The sequence below is a fragment of the Bufo bufo genome, chromosome 1, assembly GCF_905171765.1.
Source record: "Bufo bufo chromosome 1, aBufBuf1.1, whole genome shotgun sequence".
Classification (NCBI taxonomy): domain Eukaryota; kingdom Metazoa; phylum Chordata; class Amphibia; order Anura; family Bufonidae; genus Bufo; species Bufo bufo.
The window spans coordinates 11,673,248-11,687,600 of NC_053389.1; the positions used below are offsets into that span (position 1 = coordinate 11,673,248).

The 14,353-nt window shown below is 43.6% G+C and overlaps 1 protein-coding gene across 1 annotated transcript; it reads left to right on the forward strand.

Moving 5' to 3' along the window:
• Window positions 1-310: 310 nt before the first annotated feature.
• On the forward strand, window positions 311-2,644 carry LOC120977026 (protein BTG4-like). Its single transcript, XM_040415898.1, has 5 exons — window positions 311-458; window positions 832-1,039; window positions 1,628-1,762; window positions 1,847-2,132; window positions 2,540-2,644. The coding sequence occupies exons 1-5, from the start codon at window positions 437-439 to the stop codon at window positions 2,642-2,644; spliced, it is 756 nt and encodes a 251-aa protein (XP_040271832.1). The 5' UTR covers window positions 311-436.
• The last annotated feature ends 11,709 nt before the right edge of the window (window positions 2,645-14,353 follow it).

Here is a 14,353-nt window from a genome sequence, read left to right on the forward strand (position 1 = left end):
AAGGTACAGGGAGATGGAGAAAGAGACAAAACCCAAGATCCCTTCTTCTCACTTCTCTGCTGAAAAAGAGGAGAGAAAAGTGACTGTCTTAGTTAAAAACCCACATACACCAGTCAGACATGTCATTGCCTTCTTAAGACAATTCTGCACTGTGGTGGGAAATCCTACGAAGAACCTGGATGGGAATGGCTTCTGGAATTCAAGCTGGTCTTTGACTGTCCGACTGAAGAAAGACCCGTCCACATCTGATGGTCTTCAACACTTACCAGAGAGATGCACCTTGGGGAACGCAGAAGCTCTCATCACTTACTCAGACATACCTCAGATCTGCAAAGGAAATCCAGGTCAGAAATTCAAGGACTCTCCAAGGAAAACAACCTGCAACCTTCAGGACCAGGAACACCATGTTGACCAGGAATGTCCCAAGAAGAGCCAGATGCAGATCAAAATAAAGCAAGGTGGGATGGTACCACAAACAACTCTTACCATGTTTTCCTAAGATAACACCATTAAAGGGTGTTCTGCTGTTAGGGTTAACAGAAATGAGACGTGATATTCCCATGTCCTCATGTCAGTAGGCACTGGCAGCCCTTCAGAACAGAACATACTTGATATAACTCATGGTTCTGACTATTATATAGGTGGTGCAGATAAAGAGGCCCCCTCTGTCCCCTTACAGTGTCTTTTAGGGTTTTCCCACCATAGACAATATTTAAATATCTTATAGGTGGAGGTCCAATATATCGGGAATATTGGCAAATTTTTGGATATTTTGGATATTTTACGCAGTCAAGCTACAAAAAGTAACATTTGCTGTTTTCCCCCCTCCAGATAATAGGGCTGTGTTGTCTTCTATACCAGTGGAGATGAGGGACGAACTGCTGGCCGGTATAGAATACATCAAGACTCTTGCAAACAGATTCCAGAATCTGGATCCTGTCATGGTTGACTTGTTTGGGGAAAAACTAGCAGAGAGACTTTGTCAAAAATATACTGGGCACTGGTATCCTGAGAAGCCCATGAAAGGACAAGCCTACAGGTAACTCATGAGGTTTTTTCTATAGTACTTTTGTTTGGATTTCAGTGGATATTGTTTGATTGCCATCTCCAAAAAAATCGCATATTAGTCTTTTAGCATCTCCAAAAAAAAAATACCATATTGTTCTATTAACATCTACAAAAACATCCTGTATTTGTCCATTGGCATATGAAATGTTTCCCACATTGGCCTAACAGAATCTTGCAAAACTTCCCATATTGGTCCATTGGCATTTCAAAAATTTCCCACATTGGTCTATTACCATCTCCAAAAACTTTATGTATTTGCCCATTAGCATCTCAAAACCTCCCAATAATGGTCAATTCATGTCTCCAAAAACCTGCCACATTGGTCTATTATCATATCCAAAAACTTCCTGTATTTGTCCATTGCATCTCAAAAGAATCCTGCATTGGTTTATTGACATCCCCAAAGATTTCCATTTTGGTTCTTCAGCATTTTCAAAAAACCAAATTGGTGCATTGACATCTCAAAAATAAATCCCATATTGGTTTATCAGCATCTCCAAGAAATTCCCTAATTCTTCCATTGGCATCTCCTCTTTAATGGCTGATTTTTACATTTCAGGTGCATCAGGATCAACAGACATGACAGGGATGAGAGCATCTTGGAAGCATGTGCCCATAGTGGCCTAAAATATCATGAACTGACCCTGCCCAAGGAGATGACCGTGTGGATTGACCCTTATGAAGTCTCCTGCCGGTGAGTAGTCTCCCTTCTTATAACAGACAGTCAGGTTGGTGGTCGATAATTTCCAGTACTGATAACTGATCTATCTACGGACAGGTTAAGAGAAGAGAGTAATCCGTACACAGTGGCCAGGTTCGATCCGAGGACTCCTCACCTTCCAGATCCTTCTTCTAGAGTTCCCAACTCTAGTTATGCTGATTGCTTCACACCCACACCAGAAGAAGACAGTTCAATAGGCAGCTCATCACTCCCATCATCTCCAAGTCTTAATGGTGAGGACAGTGACAGTGGGATAGATGTCAACTGTGATAGAACTACTACCCCTCCAATGTCATGTAGTCCAACAGAGGAGCACATCTGGAGGAACCCAGCAGTAAATCAGGTAAGAAAGCCTTTACTGGAGCGGTGACTGTGCATAGGGAGGTTGGTCCATGTTGTCTTCATGTGATAGCCGACGCTGCTCCACAGCAACCACTGGTGCACATTTACATGGAAGTAATAGACTGACAGTGCTGAGGAGCACCGGCAGCTATTATAAGTAATGAAGAAACCTAGAAAGTGGAAATCTTATTGTGATCCACAATACTGATGTCACTGTGGGCACCGAAAAATATAGTTGGGGCACAGGACAGTGAAATACTGACAATTGGGAAGCGGGACATTGACACTGACACTTGGTTTACAGGATTGTGACACAATGACACTTTAGGTTCCAGATGATGACACTTGGGGTACAGGATGTTGATACTTTGGATTCTCCATGACTTATTCTTTATTCTTTTCCTTTAGGACTCTCCTGACGCCATATTCAGAATGTCGCCCCCTCTCTGGATTCCACCATGGAGGGCTCCCCGGTTCTACCACCCAGACCCCCAGCAGTTTCACTGGTTGTAGATACTGTGAGGAGCAGTAAACATTGGGGATGTATATGTACTGTGTAGACTATGGGGGTGTATATGGTGTATACTGTGTAGACTATGGGGGTGTATATGGTGTATACTGTGTAGACTATGAGGATGTATATGGTGTATACTGTGTAGACTATGAGGGTGTATATGGTGTATACTGTGTAGACTATGGGGGTGTATATGGTGTATACTGTGTAGACTATGGGGGTGTATATGGTGTATACTGTGTAGACTATGAGGGTGTATATGGTGTATACTGTGTAGACTATGGGGGTGTATATGGTGTATACTGTGTAGACTATGGGGGTGTATATGGTGTATACTGTGTAGACTATGGGGGTGTATATGGTGTATACTGTGTAGACTATGAGGGTGTATATGGTGTATACTGTGTAGACTATGTGGGTATATATGGTGTATACTGTGTAGACTATGGGGGTGTATATGGTGTATACTGTGTAGACTATGGGGGTGTATATGGTGTATACTGTGTAGACTATGAGGGTGTATATGGTGTATACTGTGCAGACTATGGGGGTGTATACTGTGTAGACTATGAGGATGTATACTGTGTAGACTATGGGGGTATATATGGTGTATACTGTGTAGACTATGGGGGTATATATGGTGTATACTGTGTAGACTATGAGGGTGTATATGGTGTATACTGTGTAGACTATGGGGATGTATATGGTGTATACTGTGTAGACTATGGGGGTGTATATGGTGTATACTGTGTAGACTATGGGGGTGTATATGGTGTATACTGTGTAGACTATGTGGGTATATATGGTGTATACTGTGTAGACTATGGGGGTGTATATGGTGTATACTGTGTAGACTATGGGAGTGTATATGGTGTATACTGTGTAGACTATGGGGGTGTATATGGTGTATACTGTGTAGACTATGGGGGTGTATATGGTGTATACTGTGTAGACTATGGGGGTGTATATGGTGTATACTGTGTAGACTATGGGGGTGTATATGGTGTATACTGTGTAGACTATGGGGGTGTATATGGTGTATACTGTGTAGACTATGGGGGTGTATATGGTGTATACTGTGTAGACTATGGGGGTGTATATGGTGTATACTGTGTAGACTATGGGGGTGTATATAGTGTATACTGTGTAGACTATGAGGGTATATATGGTGTATACTGTGTAGACTATGGGGGTGTATATGGTGTATACTGTGTAGACTATGGGGGTGTATATGGTGTATACTGTGTAGACTATGGGGGTGTATATGGTGTATACTGTGTAGACTATGGGGGTGTATATGGTGTATACTGTGTAGACTATGGGGGTGTATATGGTGTATACTGTGTAGACTATGGGGGTGTATATGGTGTATACTGTGTAGACTATGGGGGTGTATATGGTGTATACTGTGTAGACTATGGGGGTGTATATGGTGTATACTGTGTAGACTATGGGGGTGTATATGGTGTATACTGTGTAGACTATGGGGGTGTATATGGTGTATACTGTGTAGACTATGGGGGTGTATATGGTGTATACTGTGTAGACTATGGGGGTGTATATGGTGTATACTGTGTAGACTATGGGGGTGTATATGGTGTATACTGTGTAGACTATGGGGGTGTATATGGTGTATACTGTGTAGACTATGGGGGTGTATATGGTGTATACTGTGTAGACTATGGGGGTGTATATGGTGTATACTGTGTAGACTATGGGGGTGTATATAGTGTATACTGTGTAGACTATGAGGGTGTATATGGTGTATACTGTGTAGACTATGGGGATGTATATGGTGTATACTGTGTAGACTATGGGGGTGTATATGGTGTATACTGTGTAGACTATGGGGGTGTATATGGTGTATACTGTGTAGACTATGTGGGTATATATGGTGTATACTGTGTAGACTATGGGGGTGTATATGGTGTATACTGTGTAGACTATGGGAGTGTATATGGTGTATACTGTGTAGACTATGGGGGTGTATATGGTGTATACTGTGTAGACTATGGGGGTGTATATGGTGTATACTGTGCAGACTATGTGGGTATATATGGTGTATACTGTGTAGACTATGGGGGTGTATATGGTGTATACTGTGTAGACTATGGGGGTGTATATGGTGTATACTGTGTAGACTATGGGGGTGTATATGGTGTATACTGTGTAGACTATGGGGGTGTATATGGTGTATACTGTGTAGACTATGGGGGTGTATATGGTGTATACTGTGTAGACTATGGGGGTGTATATGGTGTATACTGTGTAGACTATGGGGGTGTATATGGTGTATACTGTGTAGACTATGGGGGTGTATATGGTGTATACTGTGTAGACTATGGGGGTGTATATGGTGTATACTGTGTAGACTATGGGGGTGTATATGGTGTATACTGTGTAGACTATGGGGGTGTATATGGTGTATACTGTGTAGACTATGGGGGTGTATATGGTGTATACTGTGTAGACTATGGGGGTGTATATGGTGTATACTGTGCAGACTATGGGGGTGTATATGGTGTATACTGTGTAGACTATGGGGGTGTATATGGTGTATACTGTGTAGACTATGGGGGTGTATATGGTGTATACTGTATAGACTATGGGGGTGTATATGGTGTATACTGTGTAGACTATGGGGGTGTATATGGTGTATACTGTGTAGACTATGGGGGTGTATATGGTGTATACTGTGTAGACTATGGGGGTGTATATGGTGTATACTGTGTAGACTATGGGGGTGTATATGGTGTATACTGTGTAGACTATGGGGGTGTATATAGTGTATACTGTGTAGACTATGGGGGTGTATATGGTGTATATTGTACAGATGCTATTTATGTGAATCTTTATAATAAAGATCTGATTATGAATCTGCGTTTTTATCATTAATAATATGGAAGCAATTTAAAGGGGAACACCCCAAAATACCATGTGGGACCCGGCATCCAGGGCATCAGCGTCGATGCTAGATGTCTCCTAGCGCCTGACAGATAGGCACAGCCGGCAGCTTTCTGTCCAGCGCTTTCAGTCTGCGGGCACCGGGGGGGGGCACACTGAAATGCACATAGGCTGTGTAGAGGAATATCAGTGGGTCAGGCTCCAAGAGAAAACAACTGGTGAGACACAGCCGATGTGTGCGAGTCTGGCCGATGTAATTGTGACATCACAAGTGTGTTTGACCGGAACAGCATCAGAACATCACAACTGGTTCCAAACAGGAACTATGACATCACAACTAGTGATGAGCAGCAGGGGCAATATTCGAATTCGCAACATTTTGCGAATATGTTGTAGAATATTCGTCATATATTCGCGAATTCTTGAATTAGCAATTATATTCTTGATTGTGAAAATTGGCAATGTAATATTCGCGTAATGCACGCGAAATACAGGCGTGGGTCACTAATGCTACATTTTTAAAGCTGGTATAAGTTTCCTAAAACTGGAGAAAATGGTTGCTACGGCAGAACATTAGAATAGCTTTATATGCAGATAGAGTGCTCCAATATATTCGCGCTTGCGAATTTTCTACAATTAATGATGCGCATATTTTTTCGCAATACGTGCAACTTGTGACATCACAGCACTATGTCTGTAGCATGGATGTATGGACACTGCCTAACATCCTGCATTGGAACCTATCAGCTAATCTAATACACTGCTCAAAAAAATAAAGGGAACACAAAAATAACACATCCTAGATCTGAGTTAATTAAATATTCTTCTGAAATACTTTGTTCTTTACATAGTTGAATGTGCTGACAACAAAATCACACAAAAATTTAAAAATGGAAATCAATTTTTTTAACCCATGGAGGTCTGGATTTGGAGTCACACTCAAAATTAAAGTGGAAAAACACACTACAGGCTGATCCAACTTTGATGTAATGTCCTTAAAACAAGTCAAAATGAGGCTCAGTAGTGTGTGTGGCCTCCACGTGCCTGTACGACCTCCCTACAACGCCTGTGCATGCTCCTGATGAGGTGGCGGACGGTCTCCTGAGGGATCTCCTCCCAGACCTGGACTAAAGCATCTGCCAACTCCTGGACAGTCTGTGGTGCAACGTGACGTTGGTGGATAGAGCGAGACATGATGTCCCAGATGTGCCCAATTGGATTCAGGTCTGTGGAACGGGCGGGCCAGTCCATAGCATCAATGCCTTCGTCTTGCAGGAACTGCTGACACACTCCAGCCACATGAGGTCTAGCATTGTCTTGCATTAGGAGGAACCCAGGGCCAACGCACCAGCATATGGTCTCACAAGGGGTCTGAGGATCTCATCTCGGTACCTAATGGCAGTCAGGCTACCTCTGGCGAGCACATGGAGGGCTGTGCGGCCCTCCAAAGAAATGCCACCCCACACCATTACTGACCCAATGCCAAACTGGTCATGCTGGAGGATGTTGCAGGCAGCAGAACGTTCTCCACGCGTCTCCAGACTCTGTCACGTCTGTCACATGTGCTCAGTGTGAACCTGCTTTCATCTGTGAAGAGCACAGGGCACCAGTGGCGAATTTGCCAATCTTGGTGTTCTCTGGCAAATGCCAAACGTCCTGCACGGTGTTGGGCTGTAAGCACAACCCCCACCTGTGGACGTCGGGCCCTCATATCACCCTCATGGAGTCTGTTTCTGACCGTTTGAGCAGACACATGCACATTTGTGGCCTGCTGGAGGTCATTTTGCAGGGCTCTGGCAGTGCTCCTCCTGTTCCTCCTTGCACAAAGGCGGAGGTAGCGGTCCTGCTGCTGGGTTGTTGCCCTCCTACGGCCTCCTCCACGTCTCCTGATGTACTGGCCTGTCTCCTGGTAGCGCCTCCATGCTCTGGACACTACGCTGACAGACACAGCAAACCTTCTTGCCACAGCTCGCATTGATGTGCCATCCTGGATAAGCTGCACTACCTGAGCCACTTGTGTGGGTTGTATTCCCCCGTCTCATGCTACCACTAGAGTGAAAGCACCGCCAGCATTCAAAAGTGACCAAAACATCAGCCAAGAAGCATAGGAACTGAGAAGTGGTCTGTGGTCACCACCTGCAGAACCACTCCTTTATTGGGGGTGTCTTGCTAATTGCCTATAATTTCTACCTGTTGTCTATCCCATTTGCACAACAGCATGTGAAATTGATTGTCACTCAGTGTTGCTTCCTAAGTGGACAGTTTGATTTCACAGAAGTGTGATTGACTTGGAGTTACATTGTGTTGTTTAAGTGTTCCCTTTATTTTTTTGAGCAGTGTATATAGCTGTATCTAATATATAAAGCTGAGTGTATGTGTGTGTATGTCCGCTAAAGGAATCCTCACCGTCGCATTTACAATCACGAAATGTGGCACACAGGTACATCAGGTGTCGGGGAAGGTTTTAGATCGGGTCTCAGCTCTCTAGGACTTACCGTTCCTGAGATATTCCCAAAAAATGCATTAGCCAATAGAAGCTTGGTCACATGACCCTTATCTGCTAATAGAAGCTCGCAGGTCCTCCAGCCTTCACATACACAGTTTTACTCCAGGTTTCCATAACAACCCAGCCTTTATCTTCACTGCTGTAGGAGAGCTTTAACCACCTCAGCCCCCCTAGCTTAAACCCCGTTAATGACCAGACCACTTTTTACAATTCTGCACTACACTACTTTCACGGTTTATTGCTCGGTCATACAACTTACCACCCAAATGAATTTTACCTCCTTTTCTTTTCACTAATAGAGCTTTCATTTGGTGGTATTTCATTGCTGCTGACATTTTAACTTTTTTTTATATTAATCAAAAATGACCTAAATTTTTCGCAAAAAAATGACATTTTTCACTTTCTGTTGTAAAATTTTTCAAATAAAACTACATTTCTATATAAATTTTTCTCTAAATTTATTGTTCTACATGTCTTTGATAAAAAAAATGCAATAAGTGTATATTTATTGGTTTGGGTAAAAGTTATAGCGTTTACAAACTATGGTGCAAAAAAATTTACGCACTTTGACTTTCTGAGCACCTGTCATGTTTCCTGAGGTTCTATAATGCCCAGACAGTAGAAACACCCCACAAATGACCCCATTTCGGAAAGTAGACACCCTAAGGTATTCGCTGAAGGGCATAGTGAGTTCATGGAAGTTTTTTATTTTTTGTCACAAGTTAGCAGAAATGGAATTTTTTATTTTTTTTCTTACAAAGTCTCATATTCCACTAACTTGTGACCAAATTTTTTTTTTTACATGAACTCGCCATGCCCCTCACGGAATACCTTGGGGTGTCTTCTTTCCAAAATGGGGTCACTTGTGGGGTATTTATACTGCCCTGGCATTTTAGGGGCCCTAAAGCGTGAGAAGAAGTCTGGAATCCAAATGTCTAAAAATGCCCTCCTAAAAGGTACTCATTGGAATTTGGGCCCCTTTGCGCATCTTGGCTGCAAAAAAGTGTCACACATGTGGTATCGCCGTACTCAGGAGAAGTAGGGCAATGTGTTTTGGGGTGTATTTTTACATATACCCATGCTGGGTGAGATAAATATCTCTGTAAATGACAACTTTTTCCATTTTTTTATACAAAGTTGTCAATTTACAGAGATATTTCTCTCACCCAGCATGGGTATATGTAAAAATACACCCCAAAACACATTGCCCAACTTCTCCTGAGTACGGCGATACCACATGTGTGACACTTTTTTGCAGCCAAGATGCGCAAAGGGGCCCAAATTCCAATGAGTACCTTTAGGATTTCACAGGGCATTTTTACGCATTTGGATTCCGTGAGGGGTATGGTGAGTTCATGTAAGATTTTATTTTTTGTCACAAGTTAGTGGAATATGAGACTTTGCGGATCCGCAAAACACATACGGACGTCTGAATGGAGCCTTACAGGGGGGTGATCAATGACAGGGGGGGTGATCAGGGGTTAATAAGGGGTTAATAAGTGACGGGGGGGTGTAGTGTAGTGGTGATTGGTGCTACTTTACAGAGCTGCCTGTGTCCTCTGGTGGTCGATCCAAGCAAAAGGGACCACCAGAGGACCAGGTAGCAGGTATATCAGACGCTGTTAACAAAACAGCGTCTAATATACCTTTATGGGGTTAAAAAAATCGCATCTACAGCCTGCCAGCGAATGATCGCCGCTGGCAGGCTGTAGATGTACTCGTTTACCTTGCGATCCTGTGAACGCGCACTCCTGCGATGACGCGTATATGCGTCCAGGAGGAATAACCTGGCCACCCGCAGGACGCATCCCTGCGTTAGGCGGTCGGGAGGTGGTTAAAGGAAATCTGTCACCAGGATAACCGCTATTGCAGTAAAGCCCTGGCCTAATAGCACTTAGTACCTTATTTCCAGATGTGCCTTTGTTTCAGCAATAGATGTTTTTATCCTCTGAAAATCCAGTTTATTTAATATGCAAATGAGCCAGTAAGGTGCCCAGAGGGGCGTTAGTCTTGCAGGAAGGAGCCCAGTCACGCCCCCTGCCACAATGTGTCCACCCTCAAAAGACTTAAAACCCTGCCCCCAGGCCATGCTAAGCCACGCCCCTGTACTGGTTAGGCCACACACCCTCACACTCCTGAGCCGACGGGGATTGAAAAAATGAAGGTAAAAATCTACTTCTGTCAGCTGCAGGGGTCGGAGGGAGGGTGACTTTCTCCCTGCAGCTCACACTCAGACAGCACAGTGCTGCTGTCTTAGAGTGAGCTGTTCAAAAGGACACACCCCCGATCCAGTAAAGGTCACTGTTAAGGGGCCGGGCCCCTGTGGAGGTCACTGTCAAGGGGGTGGTATGCTGTGAAAGTCACTGTTAAAGGGAAAGGCTGCTATAAAGGTCAAAGTTAAGGGGGTGGGCTGCTGTGGATGTCCAATTTTAAGGGACGGGGCACTGTGGGGTCAGTGTTAAGGGGTGGGGGCTGTGGAGGTCACTGTTTTGGGGGCAGGGGGCTGTAGATGTCACTGTTATAGTGGTAACGACACACACAAACGTTAAATGAAATAGATTAAATATACCCGATAGTGATGAGCGAGCATGCTCGGCCGAATTCCTGTTCGGCTCGAGCATCGCTATGCTCGGCAGATCCGAAATTGATGAATACCCCATCAAAATGGTTTGGAAACAGCATTAAGAGGATGGCTGGATGTGTCTTAGACTCCTATTATCTACGACATACAATAGACAACCACACAAAGGCTACATGCCAAAAGCCAGGTATGTGCAAGACAACAACCTATCCATGAGACAGATGACAGCCTGCATACCTTACAATGGCAGGGAGATATTCCAAACCAGCTCTCATCTGACTGAGGCTACTTTCACACTTGCGGCAGAGTGATCCGGCAAGCAGTTCCATCAAAACGTATGCCAACTGATGGCATTTGTAAGACTGATCAGTCAGAAAAATGTATTTAAATGCCAGATCCGTCTTTCCGGTGTCATCCGGCAAAACAGATTAATTTTTTTCACCTTTTTTTCGGTCTTTCCAGTATTTTGAATGTCGGATTCGGCAGTAATACATTCCTATGGAAAAGAATTGCCGGATCCGGCATTCAGGCAAGTCTTCAGTTTTTTGGGCCGGAGATAAAACCGCAGCATGCTATGGTTTTATCTTTTGCCTGATAAGTCAAAAAGACTGAACTGAAGACATCCTGATTAGTGATGGACGAACATCTGCCGGGACGGTTCGCGAACGCGATCAAATGTTTGCGAACCGCAAGTTCGCGGCGGGTCCCATTCATTTTAATGGCAGGCGAACCTGAAAAACCTTCAGCTGATATTTGCAGCCAAGAAATAATTACTAGAAGTGCACAAATAGTCCCACAACATGGACAGTGACACCAGATGGATTATTCCAATTTGCGATCTCCATTCATTATTTTTTTCAATGCGAAATATCGGCAATGTAATTTTCGCGTACGCCCAAATGCACTATAAAGAAAGTATATTGGTATATAACACCCCGCTTCAATCAGATTTTTTGGGGGGCGACTGGTATATCACACCAGTAGAAATGATTTGCCCCAATAACGCTTGTCCCTCTATATACCTGCAGTATCGCAGCAGAACCGCACACGACTGCCGCACAATACAAATGCTCTATAATATACCGTCTAACATAGAAAGTATATTATAACATTGTACACGGAAGGCAATCCATTAGAATATACATGAAGATAAAACGTAACCTTTAATAATGTTACTATGAGGGTCTATTCACCGGATCCGCAAAACACAGACACCGGCAATGTGCATTCCGCAATTTGTGGACCGCGCATCGCCGGCACTATAATAGAAAATGGCTAATCTTGTCCGCAATTACGGACAAGAATAGGACATGTTCTATTTTTTTGTGGAAACGGAAGCACAGATGCGGAAGTGCGGATCCGCAAATGCGGATGCAGACAGCACATTCCGGACCCATTGAAAATGAATGGGTCTGCACCCGTTCCGCAAAATTGTGGAACGGATGGGATGCGGACCCATTTTGCAGACGTGTGAATGGAAAAGAGATCCCTCAAAATAAAAATGAAATTATTAAAGTTCAGCAAAAAGCATAGATGTGATCGGCAATAACAAGTGCTCGGCGGCACCAAATCAGAAGCCATATGTCCGACCACAATCCGGGGGGCTCCAGTGCACATCCATGAATCCCGGAGGGAAAGCAAACACCATCCATCCCTGGGCTAGATGATGATGTGGAATTGAAGGACAGGGGGGGCCAAGAACTGTCCCTGATATTGCCCTACAGGGGGGTGCTATTCTGGTCCTGATAGCCTAACCACAGACCACCCGCCCTGATAAGAGCGACCCCGTCCGGAACCTTACCCTATATAAAAATGGCCCTAGTAAGCCCCTAACCCCGAGGCCCCTGACTTCCAGGTGATCACTATATAGATCTATGTGTTTTTGACTCATTATAAAAGTATATTATAAGTATATCGCACCCCTCAGTATATCACACCTATCGATAGCACACCTATACCAGTCCTTAAAATGACTTTTGTGGCCCTATTAGCCAGCGTTTGGTGTCCCTAAGAGCCTGTCCCTGCTCCACACGGCAACCTCTCCCTACACTGGCAAAACACTAAATGTAAAATGGCGGCCAGATCAGGTTTATTTATAAGGTAGGGGGTGTGTCCATGTGCTGAAACGTCTCCATTGGCTGTCCTGTACCACCTGATGGATGTGTCATGGGTCAAAGTTCTTCACAATGTAAAAGAATATGACGGGAGCGAATTTCTCCATATGTTCGCATGTTCGGCGAATCGCGAACACGCAAAGTTCGCCGCGAAACGACTGCTGGGCGAACCGCAAGGCCATCTCTAATCCTGAGGCATCCTGAACGGATTGCTCTCCATTCAGAATGCATGGGGATAAAACTAATCAGTTCTTTTCCAGTATAAAGCCCCTAGGACGGAACTCAGTGCCGGAAAAGAACAACCCAAGTGTGAAAGTACCCTGAGAACCAGTCAACGAATATTCTAAAAAACTAATATATAGCAATATAGCGAATATTATGTAATAATTATGTAGTAAGTCAGTGATAATATCTGACACTGGAAAAGCTGGGTAATAACTCAGTGTAGATCGCGAGTTATTACCCAGCTTTCCCAGTGTCAGATATCATCCTAGTGTAGATTGCAAACATTCTAATCGCAAATTTCCCATGCAAAAGGCTAATAAGCTTGTCATAAGAGTCAGTCTAATATTCTTGTCATAAGACTATGAAAACCAATAGAGGGCGCTATTGAGTTATGAACAGCGCCCTCTATTGGTTTCATAGTCTTCTGACAAGATGTTAGACTTGTCATAAGACGGTAAAACCAATAGAGGACGCTGTTCATAACTCAATAGCGCCCTCTATTGGTTTTCATAGTTTTATGACAGCTGAAAAACAAGGCAGATTCTGCTCATTTGCATGTCTTTCCCATATCCCCATGTTTATGCAAATGAGTTTTTACATGACAAAACTGTATAGAAAGGTTATTGAATATTATGTTAGGACAATCGGAAAACTTTTTGTCTCCCTAATGATATTGATCTAGGTGTGCAGGTCCACACAAGCCATTCAACAGATGCAAAATAGCTTTGAGGTTTTACTGGTTCTCAGTCAGATGAGAGCTGGTTTGGAATGTCTCATAGTGCACAAGGCTGCCATTGTAAGGTATGCTGGCTGCTATCTGTCTCATGGATAGAATGATGCATTGTATTGGTTGTCTATTGTATGTTGTATGTAATAGGAGTCTAAGACACACCCAGCCATCCTCTTATTGCTGTTTCCATTTCATTTTGATGGGGTTTCCAGCAATTTCTAACTTTTTTTTATGAACCAGACACTCTCTTCTCGTTCCATTATACTCGGGTGCTTGGCTGAGCACACAAATACCCAAGCGAAGCCGTGTTTTTCAGCTAGTATATATATAAGTTAACTGTCTAACGTAATACAACAGAGCACAGCAATGTCACTGCTCCCTCTCTCAGAACTGCAATAAACTTCAGAAAATATCGGCTGGGGAGGTTCTTATATAGTAAGGGGTCGGCAGCTTTCCTATTGGTTGCTAGGGACGTTGCTAAGCTCAGACAAAGATATTGCTGCCTTCTCATTGGCCCACAAGCAAGAAGAAGGGAGGGATCATGTGTTCAGATGAAAAAAAAAGTTGAATATTTGTAAATACAAATATATAGCACTATATTCTAAATCTTTGCGAATTCTCGAAGTTGCGATATTCCGATTCGAATAT